The 20,671-nt window shown below is 47.4% G+C and overlaps 2 protein-coding genes across 3 annotated transcripts in view; one reads left to right on the forward strand and one right to left on the reverse strand.

The window, feature by feature from the left end:
• Nucleotides 1-8,503, forward strand: part of slc25a26 (solute carrier family 25 member 26) — a 54,545-nt gene extending 46,042 nt beyond the window's left edge. The window contains exons 9-10 of one of the 2 annotated variants that reach the window (XM_069147831.1): nucleotides 647-720; nucleotides 8,046-8,249. In XM_069147831.1, the coding sequence (XP_069003932.1) occupies nucleotides 647-720; nucleotides 8,046-8,160 (189 nt within the window). In that variant the 3' untranslated portion in view covers nucleotides 8,161-8,249. Of the gene's footprint in view, nucleotides 1-646; nucleotides 721-8,045 lie in introns of both variants that reach the window. The other variant, XM_069147915.1, reaches the window with a different exon arrangement.
• A 4,099-nt stretch (nucleotides 8,504-12,602) lies between these two features.
• lrig1 (leucine-rich repeats and immunoglobulin-like domains 1) overlaps nucleotides 12,603-20,671 on the reverse strand; it is a 35,003-nt gene continuing 26,934 nt past the window's right edge. Inside the window, exons 10-18 of the mRNA XM_069147556.1 lie at nucleotides 19,571-19,642; nucleotides 19,010-19,081; nucleotides 18,678-18,841; nucleotides 17,986-18,339; nucleotides 16,898-17,179; nucleotides 14,913-15,347; nucleotides 14,236-14,370; nucleotides 13,841-14,128; nucleotides 12,603-13,297 (exon numbers count right to left, since the gene is read on the reverse strand). Of these exons, the coding sequence (XP_069003657.1) occupies nucleotides 13,098-13,297; nucleotides 13,841-14,128; nucleotides 14,236-14,370; nucleotides 14,913-15,347; nucleotides 16,898-17,179; nucleotides 17,986-18,339; nucleotides 18,678-18,841; nucleotides 19,010-19,081; nucleotides 19,571-19,642 (2,002 nt within the window). The 3' untranslated portion in view covers nucleotides 12,603-13,097. The remainder of the gene's footprint in view (nucleotides 13,298-13,840; nucleotides 14,129-14,235; nucleotides 14,371-14,912; nucleotides 15,348-16,897; nucleotides 17,180-17,985; nucleotides 18,340-18,677; nucleotides 18,842-19,009; nucleotides 19,082-19,570; nucleotides 19,643-20,671) is intronic.

A 20,671-nucleotide genomic window follows, 5' to 3' on the forward strand; every position in this document is an offset into this window, starting at 1 on the left:
GGAGCAGGGAGAGTCATTTCTCAGCCACCTGTCTCCAACAGAAACATAAGGAATAGGGGTGGTTTTTTTTCCCCCTTCAAGAATCTTCCTCTCGTTCCAGCAGATCTTTGAGTCACAATTTACAGTGGATGCCTCAAACTGCTTCCTACATGTTCAGTGAGCTGTAGCGCGGACTGGCGTGCGTGCAGCTCCGCACTTCCTTCTCGCCTGCTCATTTTCGCCTCCTTCTTTTTCTCTGTTCCTTCAGGCTGCCACCACCCACCCTCACTTAACCCAGACTGGCCTCTATCCTGCAGCTCTCATACCCCTCTGCCACTCCACAGTGATGGCTTAAAAACTCTCCGGCCAGCTAATCCGTATTGTGTAAACAGAAGCGCTGGACTGATGGGTGCGGAGGGGAGACGAGGAGAACTTGTCGAGTGTGTTTTTTGGGTGGGCAAATTGCTGGGTGTGTTTTCCGAGCGGGTGCCTGAGAGTGGGTGTTGGAGGTGACACCTGCGCTGACACAGCTGTCTGGGAGCAAAAAAAAAAAAAGGGGGGGTTGGGGGTGTCTGAGGAAGACTAAACAGGGTGTCTGTCCGAGGAGCAGGAAGCGGAGGAGACAATCTATCCATCATCACACCTCTATTTGCTCTCTCTCTTTCAGGCCGGGTCGACCACCGCCAGCGGCAACATCCCACTGGTGCTCTACGACGTGTGGAGGAGTAGAGGCCTTACAGGGTGAGCGTCCTCATTTTGGTGAAATGTTCACAGGCCATTCGGACTGTTTAAAACCCAAACCTCCTCTTTACACAAACCTTTTTGGCCCCGGCCATTTAAAGACCTCTTATTTTACATGATTTGATTTAACTCAGCCCGATCCCTCACTTAATCACGTTTGATGATAGAGTGGCCACTCTGGGGACCGCAAATTTACTGCCGCAGCTGAAAAATGAGACGTATAAAAGCTTTTCCTGCTGGCTCGCCGTACCATCCTATTGATTAAGGTGTTACAAGGGCCAAGTGGAAGGGTTTATTTGAGTGTTTTGATGTGTTTATGATGCGCGCCGGACAAAAAGGCCAGGTCTAATGGGGCCGCAGAGGGCTGCCGGCGCTAAAACAAACCCTCAGTCGGGGTGAGTAATTGGCCTGCATGTGTACAAGCCGCCATCATTTAGCGAGGATGCCCCTCGGCTTCATGCTCATAGTAGGTTTGGGACGGGACGGGGCCAAACACCAGTAGGACATCGCTGTCCCCCACATCACAAACACATACTCACAAAAACACACCACTGTTTGTTTGTTCATTTGCACACGGGGCAGTGCTGGAATCGAATCATAGAGAGATCACTTTTGTGTTTAATATGAGCCGAGGACTTCATTTTTATGAAAGATCCTGGTTGAGGCTGCAGCACAATCTCAGTGAGGTGATTCTTTTGTTGGCAGGCCCCAGTGGAAAAGCTCCACTCTGCCTGCTGCTGCAGGAACCAAGTGGTAATGCACAGGAGAACTCTTTAAGAGTAGTCCTCACTTCTGCACCACCTTTGATGTTCTTTTCTTCTGTTTCTCTCTTTCTTTATCTCATCCAACGATCATCCCAGCTCAGCTGTATCTCTGTATTATAATGGAAAGCCCAGAAAACATGGACCGTAATCGCAACAACATGACAAACTCCTTTTCTTTCCTGTTGCTAATGTAACTGGAGAAGAACATGGAGAATAAGAAAGAAAGAAAGAAAGAAAGAAAGAAAGAAAGAAAGAAAGAAAGAAAGAAAGAAAGAAAGAAAGAAAGAAAGAAAGAAGCTGAAAATATAAAGACAAAGGAGAGTGTGTAAAAAGTAAAAAGAGGCCTGGTGGTTGCACTGGTGCATGGCTGATACAAATTGCTGGGGCTTTAAAGCTGCAATTATGGTAATAGGCCCAATTGCAGTGTAGTGAAGCTCTAAAGTGCTTCCATGTGTGTGCCATGCCCCAGAGACCCTGGGTTAGCAAAGAGCACTGCAGCTTCACCCCCCCACCCCCACACACACATATACACACACACAAACATCCAACCCCTCCCTACCACCACCACCAAAACCTGCAAAGTAACCAAACTGCACCAGGAGACATGTTAAACAGCAACTAATGGGGAACATGTCCTCAAGGATGTCTGACTTATGCAAAATGGAAGAAAGGCAAACATGTTTGTAGCCCATAAACACAACAAAGTAGAGCTTCTGGGAGCTTCATTGTACTTTTATGGTATGAGGAATCTTTGTTCTTCGGCCCAAGAAATGAAGTCAAAGAATTTGAGCACTTTTCACCAATTTAAATGGACCGTTTACATTATAAACGTGAGCTTTTAGGGGACATGTGGTGGTGTAGTTGGAACTTTTAACTAAATTTGCACACTAAAAATACAGCAATGAGCCATCCCTCTCTGTTTGCTTAAGTACAACTAAGACGGATCCTTTGAGAATGTTACGGTTTTGACTTGTGAGGATCTAGAAGTGGAGTACTTCTGCTTTTTTAAAGCATTTCTTGGAAATTTGAATGAAATCCTGTTCTTTATGTTTCATCTTGATGTAGTCATGCAGCCAAGGAGCCCAGAAACTGGTTACAAAACCGTGTTGTAGAAACACACACGGGCACACGTACGTTAGGCCTTCCAATGCCTTCTATAAATAATTTTAAAATATTATACACACTGAGAAGTTGGTTGAGGCTTTTAATAGCTTTGGCACAGACTGTAGTTTCACTCTGCTACAAGTGGAAGAAGGCCATTTTTATTGGGATTTGATTTTAATCAGCCAGCTTTCAGCCATTTAACAGATTTCAAATTAACGACATTCTAAACATTAAATGGATTTGATGCTTGAACAAAAGGAAAATGCAACGAACAACTGGAAACTCTACAAACAGTTTAATTGTTTTGTTACTGTCAGCGAATCTTTCATCCCAAATTCTTCAGCCTGTTAGTTTTAACTGAAATTACAACTCTTTAAGAATGGCACAAACCAATAGAATATCCTATTTAAAAGGTTTAATTAAAAACAGCCAGCTGCTGCACTTTTTCCGCAAATGTTGCAAAGCAAATAGCTCATTTGTTTAGGACTCCTTTCAGCCATAGATTTGGTGCACTATTGACTGGTAAACATGTACAGTTATCTTGTTGATGTGATGTCTTTTCAGTGGTTTTAAGACAATAGTGTAGCTCTTTAGCACAGAAAGTCCTTGTTAGAAGGATTAATTCATGGATGGCTACTGTTAACATTAAGTGTATTGCTGGCAAAGATGTACACTGCTCCCCTTTTCTAGATAATACACTTTAAATATTTTGTGTTTTTAGGGAGAGTTTTAGATTCTGTTTGTATCTTTCTCATTATCATCCGCCTTTTGTCCCAGAACTTAAAGTAGATCCACCCCCTACTGAAATAATGTAAAAAAAAAAACAAAAAAAAAACAACAACAAAAAAAAAACGTTCTCAGTTGTGTTGAAGACCCAAACCGGTTAAAGTTGGTCTCTTTCTTTTAAATTTATCCTACAAAAGAGTAAAATATATCTTTTATAACATGCTCCAAAAAAAAAAAATGCCTAAAATTGGCTCTTATTTTGAAGATTTCTAAACCTCTCATCTTTGTCACCACCAAATTATTTTCTAAAGTGCAGCCAAGACATTTTCTATGAGCTCACCACTGTTCCTCTAGTCTCTCCTGTCAAGCTTTGAAACTATATTTAGCCGGAATCCTCAGGAGAGGTGATTGGCCGACAATAGGGGGATGACATCTCCCAGTGGCTGGCCAGGCTGTGATGTCAGAGTGAGTCAGGGCACCAAGGGGAGCCGAGGGGGAAATATTTGAGCTCTGGCTGTGCTCTGACATCCCCGAGTCCACAGGTGGGCCGGATCCCAGACAGGAAATGGAACGCTAGTGGAGAGCTGAGACAAAACAAGAGCGTCCAGTTTAAAATTAGTTCATTCCTCACACTGCTGGCCGTCAGGCTGTCACATGATTAGGATTGGGGGAATATGTAGGGACCTGTTGTGTTCTTGTGTAGCCATCAAACTGCCCAGTAGACAAGCTTTTGCCACTTTGCTATTTGACTTCTGTCACTGGTTTTTAATTAGCTTTGGATTGTATTTGATATGTTTGTGTAAGTACAGCTCAGGGCCTCCCCAGAGTCAGCCTGGGGCTTCTGTTTCAGCAGACGGTGATAGATAGCCATGTTGAGGTGGAAAGAGTATGTGGAAGGGCAGGGCAACAACCTCTAACTAATGTCTCCAGGACTTTTTGGAGCATTTACACCAGTTCATGCTTAGACAAACACACTTGCACGAGGTCTCTCACGCGTACACCCTCTTTTGTGTTACACACTTTTACCAAAGCCAACCATACGCAGCTAACCTTTTGAGAACAGCCGATCTGGTCTGAGGCATTCTGAAACGTGGAGTCCTGTGAATGGTGGGGATGTTTGGGAGATCGCTGACATGCCTGCCACTTTGTATAGGTTTACAGTTAACTAAATGGCAATGTACAAGCCGGGAGTCCAGTCTGGTGGTGACCCAAATCTTAAATTTCCAGTAAAAGAGGATCCAGAAATAGTAGCTTAATGCACGGCACTTAAAAGGAAAGAGACTTCAGCACATGACAGAGCCTGCACAGTGACTGTTGTAGAAAGATGGCCGTTTATTTGAACAGGAATATACCAATCTGAAATGTAGTTACAGGTTTTTAAAGAGTTTTCAAAGGAATCGCATTGTCTTTAGCCGGGGAAGTTTGCTCTTGCTCATGCTGGTTTAAAGGTTGATCATCAAAACTTATTTTCGACCATCCTGACCTTTTGCTTTTGAACTTGTGACGTTTGAGACCCGTTAGGAAATTTAAGTTAAATGCTAAAGTTACAATGACACTGTTAACACGCTGATGTTTGTGTAATGTTGACGTCTGAGTTTAACGTGTTGGTTTGATAACATTTGCTGTTTGCAATCTGAATGTCATCAGTTTATCAAGTGCTGCAGGTCACAAACCAAAGTGAAACACTGGCCTGATTATTGCAGTTCATCCTGAGGAGAACGTGAATACGTACCAAAGTTCATGACAGTCCAAAAGCTGTTGAGACATTTCAGTCTGTTCCCATAATGTGAGCTCACAGTAGCGCTAGCGGGAAAGTAAAAGGATTTTCAATGTCGTTAGGATTCAATCTCTGAGGACTGCGAATGTCTGTACATTTTTTTTTTTTTTTTTATTCCTCTTGTTCAAAAAGCCTCTTTTGAACCGATGAAAACAAACCACATTTTGCAATATTACAAAAGTTTCATAAAAATGAAAATGGACAGAAACACAAGTTCATACACAGCAACACTCCCAGGCAGATGATGAATACAGACTGACATTTTGTGTGTAGACAGTTTTATGTGCTTTGTCTCCACACACACACACACACACACACACACACACACACACACACACACACGCACGCACACACACACACACACACACACACACACACACGCACACACACGCACACGCACGCAGGCAGGCACATGTCCACAAGCACACAATACTCTTCATCCATTACATCTGGCCTGGACCGGGCCAGACCATGTGAGTGCGGGGGTGTATTTGGCAGACAGAAGGTGTTAGTAGGCAAATACACGGTGAGAGAAAGACAGACGGAGAGAAGTGGGGAAAATAAGAAGAGAGAGAAAGACACGAGAAAGGCAGATGACTAAAGCGAGCGTGTGTCTGAGAAATGGATGACGCAGCAAGAAAAGGAGATGGAGGAGAAATCCCCGAACAACTGAGCCAGCTGAGGGGGCCATCGCTGGACAGGGAGACAGAGAAATGGATGGATGGACAGCAGAGGGACATGTGTGGATGTCATCTGGCTATCAGTCATGCACAGAGAAAGAAAGGAGGGGGGTGAGAGCTCCCGGGAGGACAGGGTGGGGGCTTGAAGCCTAATCCCAAAAACAGCTGTGTGTATCGGGGACGGTGGATGGTTTGGTTCTTGGGTGCTCTCTCATGGCCCATCACATCCTCTAACCCCCGCAACGTCAACAGCTTCTTGTCGGGGCCCCAGCCGCTGTAACCCAGGCCCCCCCCCTCTGACTCTTTGTAAAGAGGCTCCACCGAGGAGGCCTCATGTTTTGACCCGAACACGAGGCCCTGCTTCTCCGAAGGCGCCATAAATCACTCAGATCCTGTCGATCGGTGGAGCGATGGGCTACACGATGCAGTCGGAGCTGCCGTCCGCTCCGCTCACAGCACTTTTTCATGGAGACGGAGCTGCTGCAGGGAAACTTCAGAGACGTTTCCAAGAAAATCGACTTCCTTGTGGAACAACTGCCTTGAAATTCAGTTCATCTGCATGTAAAAAAATCCCAAATATTTTGTGTCAATGTAGAAGGACTGAATCACCCAGTGTGTGTGTGTGTGTGTGTGTGTGTGTGTGTGTGTGTGTGTGTGTGTGTGTGTGTGTGTGTGTGTGTGTGTGTGGTGCAAACAGATTACGCTTTATGTTATTAGAGAATAAGCACACGCTAACGTGTCTACAATTTGTGTTTTAAAACAGGGGAGAGATGGCAAATAACACGCAACAAAGGTCTGGAGCCAGAAGCATTGTTCGCACCAAGATTCCCCCCATTTTTACTTTTGTTAAAGGGCCAGTGTGTAGGATTTTGGGGGCTCTATTGGCAGAAATGGAATATAATGTTTTTATGTTTTCATTAGTGTGTAATCACTTGAAACCGAGTCCTTTATATCTATATACGAAGCGGGTCCTCTTCCCTACAGCGCGCCATGTTGCATCGCCATGTTGCTACAGTATCCCTGAAGGGACAAATCTTCTCACTGGCTCTTTAGCGGGTTGTTGTTGTTGTTGTTTTTTAGTGTCACGACCACCGTAGTTTCTCCTACATGCTTGAAAAGGGAGGATGAGGCGAGCAGCGTTTCTACGGGTTGTAATCCACAGCGTCACCACTAGATGCCACTAAATCCCACGCGCTGCTCCTTTAACTCATTAAATAAGTTTGGCCTGTCTGTAATTTTTAAATGAAAAGAGAAATGAGTTGATAAAAATGCAAAAACGCATACATACAGTAAATGCATACAGTAAACAACTGCAAAGGAGAATTTGCAAATCACAATGAGTTTGTCATCTTGTTGCACCCTTTTTGTCTGATGTAGTTTAACGGCCTGTTTATCTCTACGAACCAACTCATTACTATTCACATACCAGCAGTCAATCAAATCAAACTTACATTTCTTGCTCCCGTTGGGTGGAAACCCTGCTGACACAGGGTTTAAATTATGTTATTCCCTTTATAATTGATGTAACTTCAATCGTGATTTTTTAATTTTTTATTATTATTATTATGGTCTGTAAATAGTGAATAACAAACCAACATAAATTCTTCGAACCCAAGGTGACAACAACAGATTCCTGGTTTTGTTCGAGTCACTAATGCGTTTTCTAGTCCATGACTAGTCCATTGCAAGTCATGGCTAAAACCCAAAAGCTGAGTGAGGACCCGTGGTTGCGCGGTGTGGCTGCTTTACATTATGGACATGATCTTTTTCATAGAAATGTAAAAAAAAGAAAAAAAATAGTTCATGTTTTCAATTATATCTCGAGCACAATGTTTTAACATCCTGTTTCACTTGGTTATGCTATTTCCAGCCAGAAGTAAAGTATTGCTTAAATTCAGTAGACACGGGTATGAAGGAGTTTGGGTTTAACTGTAGATATTTACATTTGACAAGCTGAAAACAATTTAGATGATTATCAATTGTTTGGTATCAAATGGTTGGTGACGAATCATCTGTAAATTCTGATCAGTCAGTTGACTAATGATGTGTTCAGACCAAACGCCGAGCGAATTATTCCCACTGAGCGGTTACGCAAGTAACACAAGTCAACGCAAAGCCGCGAATGTCCGTGAATTCACGTCCGCACTCACAAAAGTTCCCTCCCTCTATTCATTTTACAGAGAAACACCATCAAATGAACAAGTTCTCGCAAAAAAAAAAAAAACCCCGATGTGCTCAAATTTCCGTGGATTATTGTCCGTCTCGTCTCTGCAGTCTGTTTGCAGGCAGCATACCGAGGATTACCTTCATCAGCGTGGGCGGCTTCATCTTCCTGGGAACCTACGAGAAGGTCCGCCGCACTTTGCTGCAAGGAGCTCGTCCCCTCTGACCGTCCGGAGCTCCGACCCGCGGGGGAACGGCGAGGGGGAAAGCGTTACCGGAAGCGGCACCCCTCATCGCCCGGAGCGGCCCCCGGGCCTCCACGCCGCCGGGCCCCCACAAACAGAGGGACACCTGGTCCTCGTTGGACCTGCGGGGCTGGTTCCGTTACCCAGAGGGCTGTATTCCTGCTCATTAGCGCTCTGCGGATTGAGTTGAACGGCCACTTCTGCAGCAGCGGCGGTGGTCCGCCGAAGTGACCGGTCACACCAGACTAGCGATGACGAGCATCTTTACTGTTTAATGTAAGTGTGAGTGAATGATTTATGGTATTAAAGACTTGTGTTTTTGTACGCGCTGACTGAGGTTTGGTGATTTCTTTGGCTCCTGTGGAACTCTGCGGGTTCCAATCCGACACGGTTTGATGATCATTTCAGTGTTTTATCCATACTTTCTTCCCTCCATTAAGCCGAGCCACCTGTGTTAAAGACCCGCCAGGGAGACACAGTAATATCTCACCTCTGTTACATTCCCGCTGGAGCACAACTGACCTCATCCACCTGCAAAAGTCTTTCTTTTTTTCTTTTCTTCTTTTAAGATGCCTTCAACAACAGACCACTTTGTTAGATTAACAAGGCTTTAGCTTTATCTACAGGCTCAGGTGTTCTACACAAGCTCTTTTATTACAGTTGAGGGTATTTCTGTCATGGCTTTATTATGAGTTTTTTTTATTAGGTGTCTGGAAAAGCTTATCCAGTTATGGAAGGATGGGGACGTTTTTCTTGTTTCTCTGTTTGCCTTGCACTGGATGATGATTTGAGTTACACTGTTCCAGTTATGTGTTTGGAAAGTATCTTGTAGACGTTTTAAGGTATTGAGGTTCCTTTCTGAGACGCACCAATAGACCAGTGATGATAAACAGGTTTTAGTGAACCTCCACTCATTCATACATGCAGATACTACAGCGTTCAAAAGATACTGATTGTAATCGCAGTTGTTGTTTTTTTTTTTACAGTAAAGAATTATAAAGATGAAGTTCGGGCAATTTGTTTAGTCTTTGTTTTGCCAAGAGTTTCGTGAGAAGATTAATACCCCGGATTCATTCCAAAGTTAACATCTGCCTTCCAGCATCACAAATGATGACGCAGTGACTCGTCATCGCCTTGACTCAGCCAGCGACGACACCATGAAGTCACTTTTCCTGGTAAGATATTCTTGTCTGTTACACAACCCTTCTTAAAAAACACAACTTTACATTTGAACCTAATCAAGATAAAAACAAGATATTACATGTTGAATAGTGAACTTTAACGGTGCTGAATGGCAGAATGTTGTTACTGTCGACGAAGCCGGGCTAGCTGTTCCCCCTTGTTTTTCGGCATTATGCTAAGCTATGCTAAACAGCTGCTCCAAAAATGTCCACATCAAATCAAATGTTGAGGTCGAGTAAAAGATGCATTTCACCAGAAGTCAACGCGCTGTTTCATTTTGACAATCTGACGAAAGACACATGGTAATATAGTGGAGGTTATTGTATGTTGTAAACATGCCGTACACTGATATTTATTCAGTTGCTTTTATTGTTATTTTGAGCCGATCATTTAAATGAGACTGATTTCTTAACTCAGTTCAGCAGATTTACTCAAATACCGTGAAATAAATGAATGAAGGGTCGGTATGTCAAAATTCACACAGAAGCACATTTTCCTACCGGTGGAATTCAGGTCATTTTGATTTTACTTGAGGTTTTGAGCCATCGGCTGCTGAGGCCCAAAACTGAGACAATCTGCATGACTAGTCAACATATAAGGCCTGACGCAGCACTTATTTCTGTCTTTGATCTCTTTTATTAGAGCAGCAGTTCACAGCTCCCGGACCGCAGAGCATTTCTGTGAGCCGGCTGTGAGGAAAGTACGCTCCTGTGCGCTCCTGTGTGGCCTCAGGTAAAATGATGCAGCAGCTAAACTCTACAAGTTGTCCGCTCCTCACGGGTGCTCCTTTATTTTAAAACAGGATTATTCAAGACAACCTATTACGAGATGAACAAATGACGCTACTTCAATTTCGTGGAAGGATTATCGAGGTGGCATATGGAGGAGCGGTTAGGCTCAGTACTCGTGTTTGCAGTGAATTAGCTCGGTCGTCCTTCAGCGGTCTGCTCGGTGGTAAAAGTGAGGACTTGGTGAATCCTGCTGGGGTCGGCGGGAGACGGATGGCCTCACAGGTGGGACTGTTTGTCACTCCACTTGTCACTAGGCTGTTGGACAACAATGGCCGGTGTGTGATTGGTGGAGGCCGTGACCAGAGGCATGTCAATCATCTGGTTACAAATATCCATCTGGAATGCACATTCTGACCCTCAGTCAGCCTCAACTCAAGAGCAAATATTTTAAACAGCCTCGCAGAAGGGAAAAAAAATATATGCCTGCTGTCTTTGGAGCTTCAAGGAGCCAAGAGACATTCCTGGTTGGAAGATTAGCTTTGTGTGTGTGTGTGTGTGTGTGTGTGTGTGTGTGTGTGTGTGTGTGTGTTTCTGATCCAGGCCCAAGCTACTTGACTGCTTTGAAGATCAAGGTCTCTGGATTTCATGTCTTTGTGCATGCTCCATTTGAATTGATGGCTTCTCCATAACCACTGTGACATGAGGGCATTGCTAAATGCTAACTCAGCTGTTTGTGAGATTGTTGTGACAAAACCAACCAGTTTATTTTTTCACAGACAAGAAAACAGGAACAACTCCGGTCGTAATAGCAAAATGTGATTTTATTAGACACTTCAATGCCGTGTCAAGACACTTCACTGTTTTAGCTTTAACATCGGTACAACGATTTCAGACAGTTTGTTTTTAATAAATTACTCCGAATGCAAACTGCACCTCACGCCCTCTTGTCCCTTTTACCTGCCACACTGGGGTTGGTTTTCCACCAGGCTGGTCTTACCATCTCTGATAGGTGTAACCGGAGGCGAGTGTCCTCCAGCTTACCTCGATAAGGCCACACAGTTCAGACTGGGGGAAACACACAATGTAACTACTCTGACTGGTTTCTGACCCAGTGTATCCAGGGACTGGGACAGACCGGGGGGGGGGCGGGGGATGGGGGATTGGGGGGGGGGGGGAGGCTGACTGCATTTAATCCTCCCAAGTTTACAACATTACAGAACTGCAGTGACGATAAGAACGTTGTTGGAACACGTGATGGGAGCTGAGGTGGAATACTGGCCGTTTGCTCCTGAATGCACAACTGTGGATGTTGATGCATATTACAGCAGTAACACAATATCATTCTCCATCTTTAGAATTGTACCATTAAGCATTCAGCCATTCAAAAGTCGACAGTTGTAGCTTTGATTATAAACAGCCTCTTTTCCACTGCAGCTGCCGGCTCAACTCACATTTTTCATTTGGGTAAAAGTTGTGGGTCGTACCTGGAACTACTTTTGGCATCACCTCTGCTGAGGTGACACTAAAAGGAGACTCGGGAGCATTGCAGCTCACTGATTGGTCAGGAAAAAAAAATCGGCAATCACCTACGATGTCCCCCATTTGTTAGTGAACTGCTGTCCCGATGGCAACCCACGACACCACGTTGTGGTTACTCGAGTATCAGTCCGGTTGCTGACTGAAGGATCACAACGTGCTCGTGTCACGTTGAAGGTCGTCTTCATCATCACGGCAGTTTCTTGATCCACATTGAGGGGGGGGGGAGGGGGGGGGGACGACTTTCTGCGGTGAAAACTAAATCCAGAAAAGAATCTGGTACTAAAAAGCGAGTCGAGTCGAGTAGAACAGCAGTGGAAAGGAAGCTAATGCGACCAAGAGCTCCTGACAGGCGTCACAGTGAGAGATCATTACTGGCTTTTACAGCTTCTGAATAACAGCTGAAGTTTCACCGCGTTTGGCTGCCGACGTGCACCAAAGTCACTTTCTGGGACAAATAAAGAACTTAAATAAAAGAAGCATTTATCCCAACTAGATCTGAGCAGTTTAGCGGTAACGTGTCGTATTGTGAGACAGGTGGAAGAACCTTAATGTTACAGTATGTACTGTTGACTTCACCGGGTCAAAAATATGTGGAATGTCTCCTCGCATGGAGCAGCTTCCTGCATTCCTGTTGGCAGATCCCGTAGACGGTCCGCCGGATTATGAAGATGAGTATAAAAAAGTGCTTTAACTGACCGCCCACAAAACGTCCCGCCTCGCACCGTCCCACGTACCAAAAATAATTCACATCAAAGCTCCTCCTTCATACAATAACAATGCAGGTGAGTTGGGTTTCTGTAAGGCCATAACTGGCAGCGTTTGTCAAAAAAAAAAAAAAAAAAACATTCAAGTGCAATCAAGTGTTTTGCTTGCTATAAAAAGTGTACCAGTATCTCTCACAAAAGTCTCTTGATATATGCTATTACAAGTTGAGTTTGTCTTTGATCATGCAATAAGGCACCGCAGCTGAATGTTGGTAAAAGCTGAAAAAGGCTTGTTTTTTTTAATAAAAATAAAAATACCATCACTCCTTTCTTTGTCATGCACATATATTTAAACACTCTTTTGTAAAAGTTATATAATATATAATATACGAAAACTCTTATGTACAGTGAAAAGTCCAAAGGTATATTTCTCTTTTTTCCCCTGCACATACATATACTGTACAAGATTCCCTACATTTACATGCTTCAAATGCAAGTCACATTTTTTCGGAGCTAGAATTTTGTATTGGTCACCTCCCAAAGGAAGGTTTTTAACTATGTACAGCTGATACGCTCAGATGGGACGCCACCCACACAAGCTCCACCTTCACACTCCGGATACCTTTTCCCCTCCTGGCGCTCCCTGTCAAGTCCACAACCAGGAGGCTCGGGACCGTTCGCCTCGATATGAGGTAGCAGTTTATTTCCCAGTGCAATAAAAAACAAAAAGAAGTCCACATTTTGGGCTGCTTGGAGCGCCTGCTAGTCGCTGGCTCTCCTTAGTGGGGTGCTCTCGCTCTGAGAGGCTCTGAGGGTGTGTCCATTGGACAGCAGAGTCTGCCTGAGCTCAGGCTCACAGTCAGTGTCGGGGTGTCCGTGGCTCGTCACGCCGGCCAGTTTCACCGGCTTGTGGAAGTCTTCCTGTGACGCGGAGCTCGCTGGCGTCCGTCCCGCTCGGCTCGCTGGTGAACACAGAAAAGAAAGCGGTCCGATGAGAATCGGTGACGAGACCCGTGTGCAGACAAACATGCCTTCAGCTTCAGGATACTGAGGCCCCGGAATGTGTCTACGGAGCTGCGTTGACATGTGGAGGTGAGAATTGGTATTTCGGAGGCCAATTCCACCGGTGGGGGGGGAAAGGAGCTGAATCTCAGAACAGGCCCGGACGTGCGTCTGCAGCAGTTTTGGCAGCAGTGAGGAGTCAGTGCTGCTCTTCTGTGTTTTTAGAAAGACATCCTGAGGGGCTCTGGGAATGCAACTATGATACACTGTCAGATGCTGGTAGGAGACAATCTATCAACAATCACGTTCAAAAGAATTCACCTTAACAAGAGCTCCCACATCGTTGATGGGTTCTCATGGTATCGCCTAACGGAAGTGGTATTCATACGGGGCCGCGCGGGGCTTTAAGAAGTGTTCTGGATTTATGAGATGAAGCTGTTGGCGTTTTGTTCTGGGCCCGAGCTCTAAAACGACATTTAAACTCACGTCTCTGATCACCTTACCTTTTCCGCCGTGTTGGTTCAGCTGCATCGTATTGTGTTTTTTTGGAAAGGCGGATCCTTGCATGTCCTTTCGGATCCCGTTTGGGGTCCCGTTGCAGAACGGGGTCGCGTGTGACCCGGCGTCATGCTGCTCCCCCGGGTGACAGCGCGAGTAGGGAGGGGGAACAAAGTGCTGCTGGTACTCCACGCCTCCGGCGGGACCGAAGCCGTGGCTCAGGTAGTCGGGATCTTTGCAGTAGCCGCTGCCGTTTTCCAGACAGTCCGTGCACAGGACCGCTCCGTCGAAGCCTGCGGGGAAAGGCGGGGTGAGACGAAAAGACAGTTGACGGGTGGACGGCGGTTCACAGTGCGCGTGCTGTGATTGTTGCTGAGTGGAGAGTGACGCGTCGGGTTACCCGCGGTGTCCACGACGTGTCCGTTGGGCTGCGGTCCGCCGCCGGCCTCCACGCGGATGCACACGTCCTGCCGCTCGGACAGCGTGCCCTGCGAGGAGAGGTAGCTCGGCACGTCCGGAGGGACGATCGTCTCATCTGGGGGGAGGCGGGGAGGGGACGGAGCGAGACAAAGACATCAGCACCAGAACTGCGGATACTGAAACACAGGAACTCAAACAACGTGCTGATTGATTTAATTCAACAGCTGATCAAATATAACGAGACAATCAGGAAAAGATGGCAAATATCCACTGGTAAAATACAAATTGTTGCTTTTGTTCTTTTCTTTTACGTATTTATATTGAAATGAATAGTTTTCTGTTTTGTAGCCGTTAATAAAAAAAAAAAAAAAAAAAAAAAAAAGAAATCCAATTTTGGAATGCGAATTTTTCACCGCTTTCCGTCATTTCATAGACTGAATCAAAAACTAACAAATAAATCAATAATAAATCTACTATACCAATTCGATTATTCTTTACAAAGATTACAAAGATTATAGCTTTGTCGCTGCGTATGCTTTTTTTTTTTTTAGTTTGATGTTTAGGTCCCATCGACAGAATCCCCCCTCGAATTACAACCAATCCAACATGGGGGGCATTTTTACTGACATGAAAGGACAGCGTGGATCCGAGGCTCACCTGTGTTGGTCACGCTGCACTCCTCGCTCTTTTTCCTGGTCTGGTAGATGATGCACACCCACACCAGCGATGTCACCACGATACTCGTGACCACGGCGATGACGATGATCCCTATGGTGACCGTGCTCGGGCCCGTCGACGCGGCGCAGGGGCTCCGGCGCCGGGTGACCACCAGCTGGCTGTGAGCGCGCTCCGTGCCCAGGGTGTTGGACATGAGGCAGGTGTAGCGGCCGGTGTCCTCCAGCGAGGCCGAGCCGATGACCAGCAGCTGGTTGCCCGGTGTGAAGTGGTGTCTGTCGGAGGGGCGCAGCGGCTGGTCGTTGCGCAGCCAGGTGATGCGGGGCGGCGGGCTGCCGAGGGCTTTGCACTGCAGCGCCACCGTGTCCCCGACCGCCACGCTGCGGTCCTCCAGGTCCTGGGCCAGGTAGGGGGTTTCTGGGGAGGAGACGGTAACTCGTAAGGAGCTTGAAAGGCTGCCGGATTCCTGAGCTCGGGGATTTCTATTATTCTAGAGCATCAAAGTTTCAAGTTCGCGCTCTCGGGTTTCTGCTTCAGCTCGGTTTGTTCGCAGTATCGATTTCAGACATGGTGATTCAGCTGGATAGGAGGAGCACAAACTGTGATGTCCAACCACTGAAAGCTCATCTGACGGTGACAGTCTCATCTAACGTCGGTATTTATACTTCTGAGGTCATACCGCATCTATAATGGAGACAAACTTGGAGATCAGTCAACTCCGCACCTTTTTGTTGCAACGCAGAAACAAGCTTTCTCCTGTTTAGAACAATGTTTTCAGTGTTTCCACGGCAACTTTCTTATTCTGCTGACTGGAGCACATTGAATTGAACGAGTGTGTGAGTACGAGTGTGTGAAGGTTGGCCTCTCCTCTTAGACGGAGCACTTCCCCCTCACAGTGGGACACACACAGATTAAGAGATCTCACTTAACCCACTTCAGTCGCCCTTCTCTCTTCTATCAATACTTTCTGCCTCTTCATCAATTCCCCCCTCCCTCTCTCCCTCCCTCCTTCCCTCCCACCGCCTCGACCCTTTCTTTTCTAAAAACCTCTTTCGCATACCTCCCCCCAACACACACACACACACACACACACACAAACACACACACACACACACACACACACACACACACACACACACACACACACACACACACACACACACACAATTCCAGTTCTTGTTTGGCTCCCATTTTTCTCCCCCAGCACACTCTACTCTTTTTCCAGACAGGGGCCCCTCGACTGCAGCCCTCCTTTCCCCCCTTTCTCCCCCCTCTCCCCCTCCTCTCCTTCCCCCTGCCTCTCTTAAACCCAAACATGATGGATTCAGCGTGGAGGCATAGCTGCTTGCTTCAATGTTTTACATTGCTGAGTGGATTAGCACTCAGCTTGAACTGCTGAGAAGTCACACAACATGAAAATGTGTCACTGAACCAACTCCACCAGCGTGAGCAGGTTTAAATATAGAAACGGTTGCTCATGAGCTCTTTATGGGGAATTTAAGGCTTGAAACTAAAGAACCACACCCCCTCTTTTTGGGGTTGCTCTGCGCCGTTCAAAGACAAAGGACAAAGATGAGCTATGTGCCGAGATGGTTTTAGGAGAGAAGCTCTGTTTTGTTTGATTTACCGGTGTAAAACAGCCAATAAACTGGGAGCACTGAGGCCTGCTGTGAAGCAGCCATGACTGTCCCTCCCACCGAGAGGGGAGAAGGGGGGTGGGAATGCCTAACAAACGCCCCTCTGTGAGTCCCCCTGGCTCCCCCGCCGCCCCACCCCTTTGACCCCTAGCTGTGACCTGTGACCCCTGACCTGCAGCAAGGCCACAGCTGCTGAGAAAAGAAAAATATAAAGCGTCTCATTCTACAGCTCCGGACCGACCGATCCCTAACTTCCTCACAAGGCCTTATCTTCGAGATGCGGAGACGCGGTCGACGCTGCGTCGAACCGAGAACAGTCCCAGCTCTTACCCAGGACGGTGAGAGTGGCGTTGGCGGAGACGGTGCCCGCTGTGTTCTTGGCGGTGCAGCTGTACACGCCCATGTCCTCCGGCTTGACGTCCATGATGAAGAACACGTCGTCGTCGGGCATGACGTGCATCCGGCGCTCGCGGGCGGCGGGGAAGTCCGTGCCGCCGTCCTTCTGCCAGGCGATCTGTGGCGCCGGGTGACCCTCTGCGGCGCACTCCAGCCTGGCGGTGTGGCCCGTGCGGATGGTGCTGTCCCGGGGAGTCTTCACGAAGGATGGCAGCACTGCGGAGGAAATCAATGCGTCGGTGTGAGTTGTGACTGAAACACGACCTTCTGGAACCTTTAGTCACTCCGCTGTCCGCGTTACATTTTCAGCAGTTCCCGCAAGAAGTGACGGCAGTTGTTAAAGATTACAGAGCTACTCATCAGGTTCTTCCAGCTACGATTTCCCCGCTGCTGCTGGCCATTCAAATCAGGCAAATCATGTTCAATAAACATCTCTAATTATTATCGGAAACTTTGCTTTTTTTTTTTTTTTGGCAGCTTCAGTTTTTGTTTTACGTCTATGTGCATGCTGGAACCAACAGGCAGTAAAAAAAAAAAAAAAAAAAAAAAGAGTGTACAGAAGAAGCTCGATGTCGGCCGGGAACCAAAGTCTGAATTAAAAACTCTCCATTTGCAGAGAAGCAGAGTGACGGGGCAGAAGAGAGGGCCCCTGTTAGCCCTGATATGCGGCTAAATCAATTTGTTCCAAATACCATCCCAGGATGGATGGAGGCCGAGTGACAGAGAGAAGACTTTATTCAAGTGAAAGAGAAGGACTCAGCATGGCCACTAATTTCAATCGCTCTTCTGTCAAATGGAACAACTGAGTCTTAGAGAACATAAACATACGGTGGAAATGATGCAATCACACACACGTCAGCAGACACACTGGTAGAAACCTGCTGTCCAGCTTTTGTCTTTCGATCTCCTCCGGTTTTTATCCGTTTTAATTCATTCATTCGGTGATCATATTTTTCGCAACCACAGCGATTCAACTCTCCCCTTCGTGAGCGTCGGTGCGGATGACGTGCCCTTCGACGTACCGTTGACGATGACGCGGGCCTTGCTGGAGTAGGTGGAGCCAAAGTGGTTGGTGATGATGCACTGGTAGCGCCCCTCGTGGGCAAAAGTGACATGGCGCAGGTACAGGACGGTGGTGTACTCCATCACGCCTGCTGCGGCGCCCGGAACTTCAGCTGCCGCACCTCGGTGGTGGGCGCGCACGTGGGCGTAGTTCTCCATCTCGGCGTGACGAAGCAGCTCCTGGTCCTTGCGCCAGGCGAAGGTCATGGGGGAGGTGCTGCTGCTCGCGGCCGTGCAGGTGAGAAGTACGTCGCTGCCGAGGACCGTCACCGTGGTTTCTGGCTGCACGGTGATCTGGGGCTTGGGAAGGTCGTCTGGAAGTGGTGGGGGGAGAGAAGGGGGAGGGATGGGAAGGCAAAAAGGGAAGGAGGAAAGAGAGTGAGAAAAAGGCGCCATAAAATATGTAAAAAAAAACAAGATGGAAAAAGGAACAAAGTGATGACAGGAGAGGCGATGGCGAGATAAAAATGAGACGTCGGCATCCATTATCAGATCAGAGTGCTGATTCAGAGCTGGACAAAAACACCACACAAATATGTGCAACTATGCAAATAACCGAAGAGCGCTTAGCCGGCCGTCGGACGCCTCTTGCGCAACGCCTCCCCCCCCACACACACACATAAACATAAGAGTACACAAGCACACAACTCACCGCACACAAAGCTGCTGGACGGAGCCTCGAAGATGCTGGTGCCCTTCAGGCTCTCCGGGTGGGCGCAGGTGGCGTTGACACCGGCCTGCAGCCCGCGGGTCACCAGCCAGTCGGGCAGCCAGTGGAGCTGGCAGTCACAGAGGAAACTGTTGCTCTGAATGAGGCTGCAGGAGAGGAGAGCACGTGAGCTGTACGTCCCATCGATCGCATCTGCAGCTGATTATGCGTTTCGGAGAGCGCGCGTGGACGCCAAAAGCAAAGAGGGAGCGCACCAGCTCGGCTTTTCGCACTTAAATACTGGGCATGTGTGCTTCAACATGAATAATACTCACAGGCTTTTGAGGTTCCTCATCTTACTGAAGACATCGGGCTGGATGGAACGAATAGCATTCTCTCCCAGGTTCCTGTCGGGACGTTACATGTTGTTGCACCAGTTGCGCACAAATCGCAGACACATGCGCCCAGAATCTAACGAGGAACTGTCCGAATCTGTGCATGCGAGTGTGAGCGCCAGCTTTTCCTTCGCTCCCTGCCCTCAGTTGACAAAAAGCCTGTGAAAGAGCTTATAGGAATTCCATTTCTTCTACGGAGCTCGCCATATGCTCAATAACTTTGTTCCTGCGCTGAGGCAGGGAAAAAAAGGCCAAAGTTGAGATTGTGCTAGGCTAACGAGAGAGAGGCAGCTGGGCTCTCGCAAAAGCCCGTCTTCTCCTTTTACAAAGACGCTATTAAATTGCTAGCAACCTCCTCTCTGCCAGCTCCTTTTGGTACCCCCCCCCCCCCCCCCCACACACACACACACACACAACCTACCCCAAATCTCCCCCCCTCCACTCCACTCAACTCAACCTACTCCCTCCCCCTCCCTCCCCCCTCCCTTGTGGGATACTCACAGGTGTTCCAGGGTCTCCAGGCCAGCGAACGCTTTCTTGGCCACCGATTTGATCTTGTTTCCAAACAGAGTCCTGTCGTTTCCAAACATGAAGGGTGTCGATAGATGAAGAGGGAGGGAGAGGAAGAGAGGGGGGAGGGAGGGAGGGGAGGTTGATGGTGAGAAAAAAATGGGGGTGAAAAGAGAGAGAGAGACAGAGAGAGAGAGAGAGCAAGACGGGAGAGAAGCACAATTAGCGAGGCTGAATCTGATAAGACTGGAGGGATTGAGGTATTGGAAATCTGAACTGTGTGGAGATTAGCCAGGAGGAAGGGTGAGCGAGATTGAATGGGGTTGAGGTGGGTGGGTGTTTCGGGGGTGGGGGGGCACCCTGCGCTGCTCTTCAAAGACCACTTTTATCTTTATTAGAATTTAATAGCAATGACCAGGCACGGCTGTGTGTGTGTGTGTGTGTGTGTGTGTGTGTGTGTGTGTGTGTGTGTGTGTGTGTGTGTGTGTGTGCGCGCACGCACGCAGAACATACGAGCAATCGTTTCGAGTGTGTGTCTGTGCCTGTCAAGCCAAGAAGTGAGTTGCTTTCCCCCTCTGCTTTGGGGTCCTAATCCCTTCCTCCACCTTCTCCCCGCTGCCTCCACCTTCTCCCCGCTGCCTCCACTCCTGTCGTAGCCTTCACAGGAAGAGGAGACGCGGCTGGCTGGCTCACAATGAAGACCCCAGTGTTTAAACTCCTCCGTACGTACACACAAACAAACCGCTGTCTTGTCACATGGACGACAGGGTAATATTTGCAACTTTTGTTAAATTAACTTATTAATGCAAAAAAAAAAAAAACCTGAAGTACAAACATGTCTTTCGTGCTGAAGGAGCCACTTCCATCCCATGCGGCGGCATTCACAAGCTGCTTTTAGTGAACCCAGTATGTGTGGTGGACACTTTGATGTCTCCCTTCTTTCTCTTTTTTTTTTTCCCATGGCTCGCTTTGCCAGCTTTGGGATGCAGCGGGCTGCTTCCGCCAACGCCGTGACAAAAGGGGCAGGGTCAGAGGGCGGGGCGTGTGAGGCGTTTGATGTTTGATGACTGAATGCGGCCCTCAATTTCACCC

This window comes from Embiotoca jacksoni, unplaced genomic scaffold (assembly GCF_022577435.1).
Source record: "Embiotoca jacksoni isolate LCO1_2020_lvr unplaced genomic scaffold, fEmbJac1.0.p SCAF_1, whole genome shotgun sequence".
Lineage (NCBI taxonomy): Eukaryota > Metazoa > Chordata > Actinopteri > Embiotocidae > Embiotoca > Embiotoca jacksoni.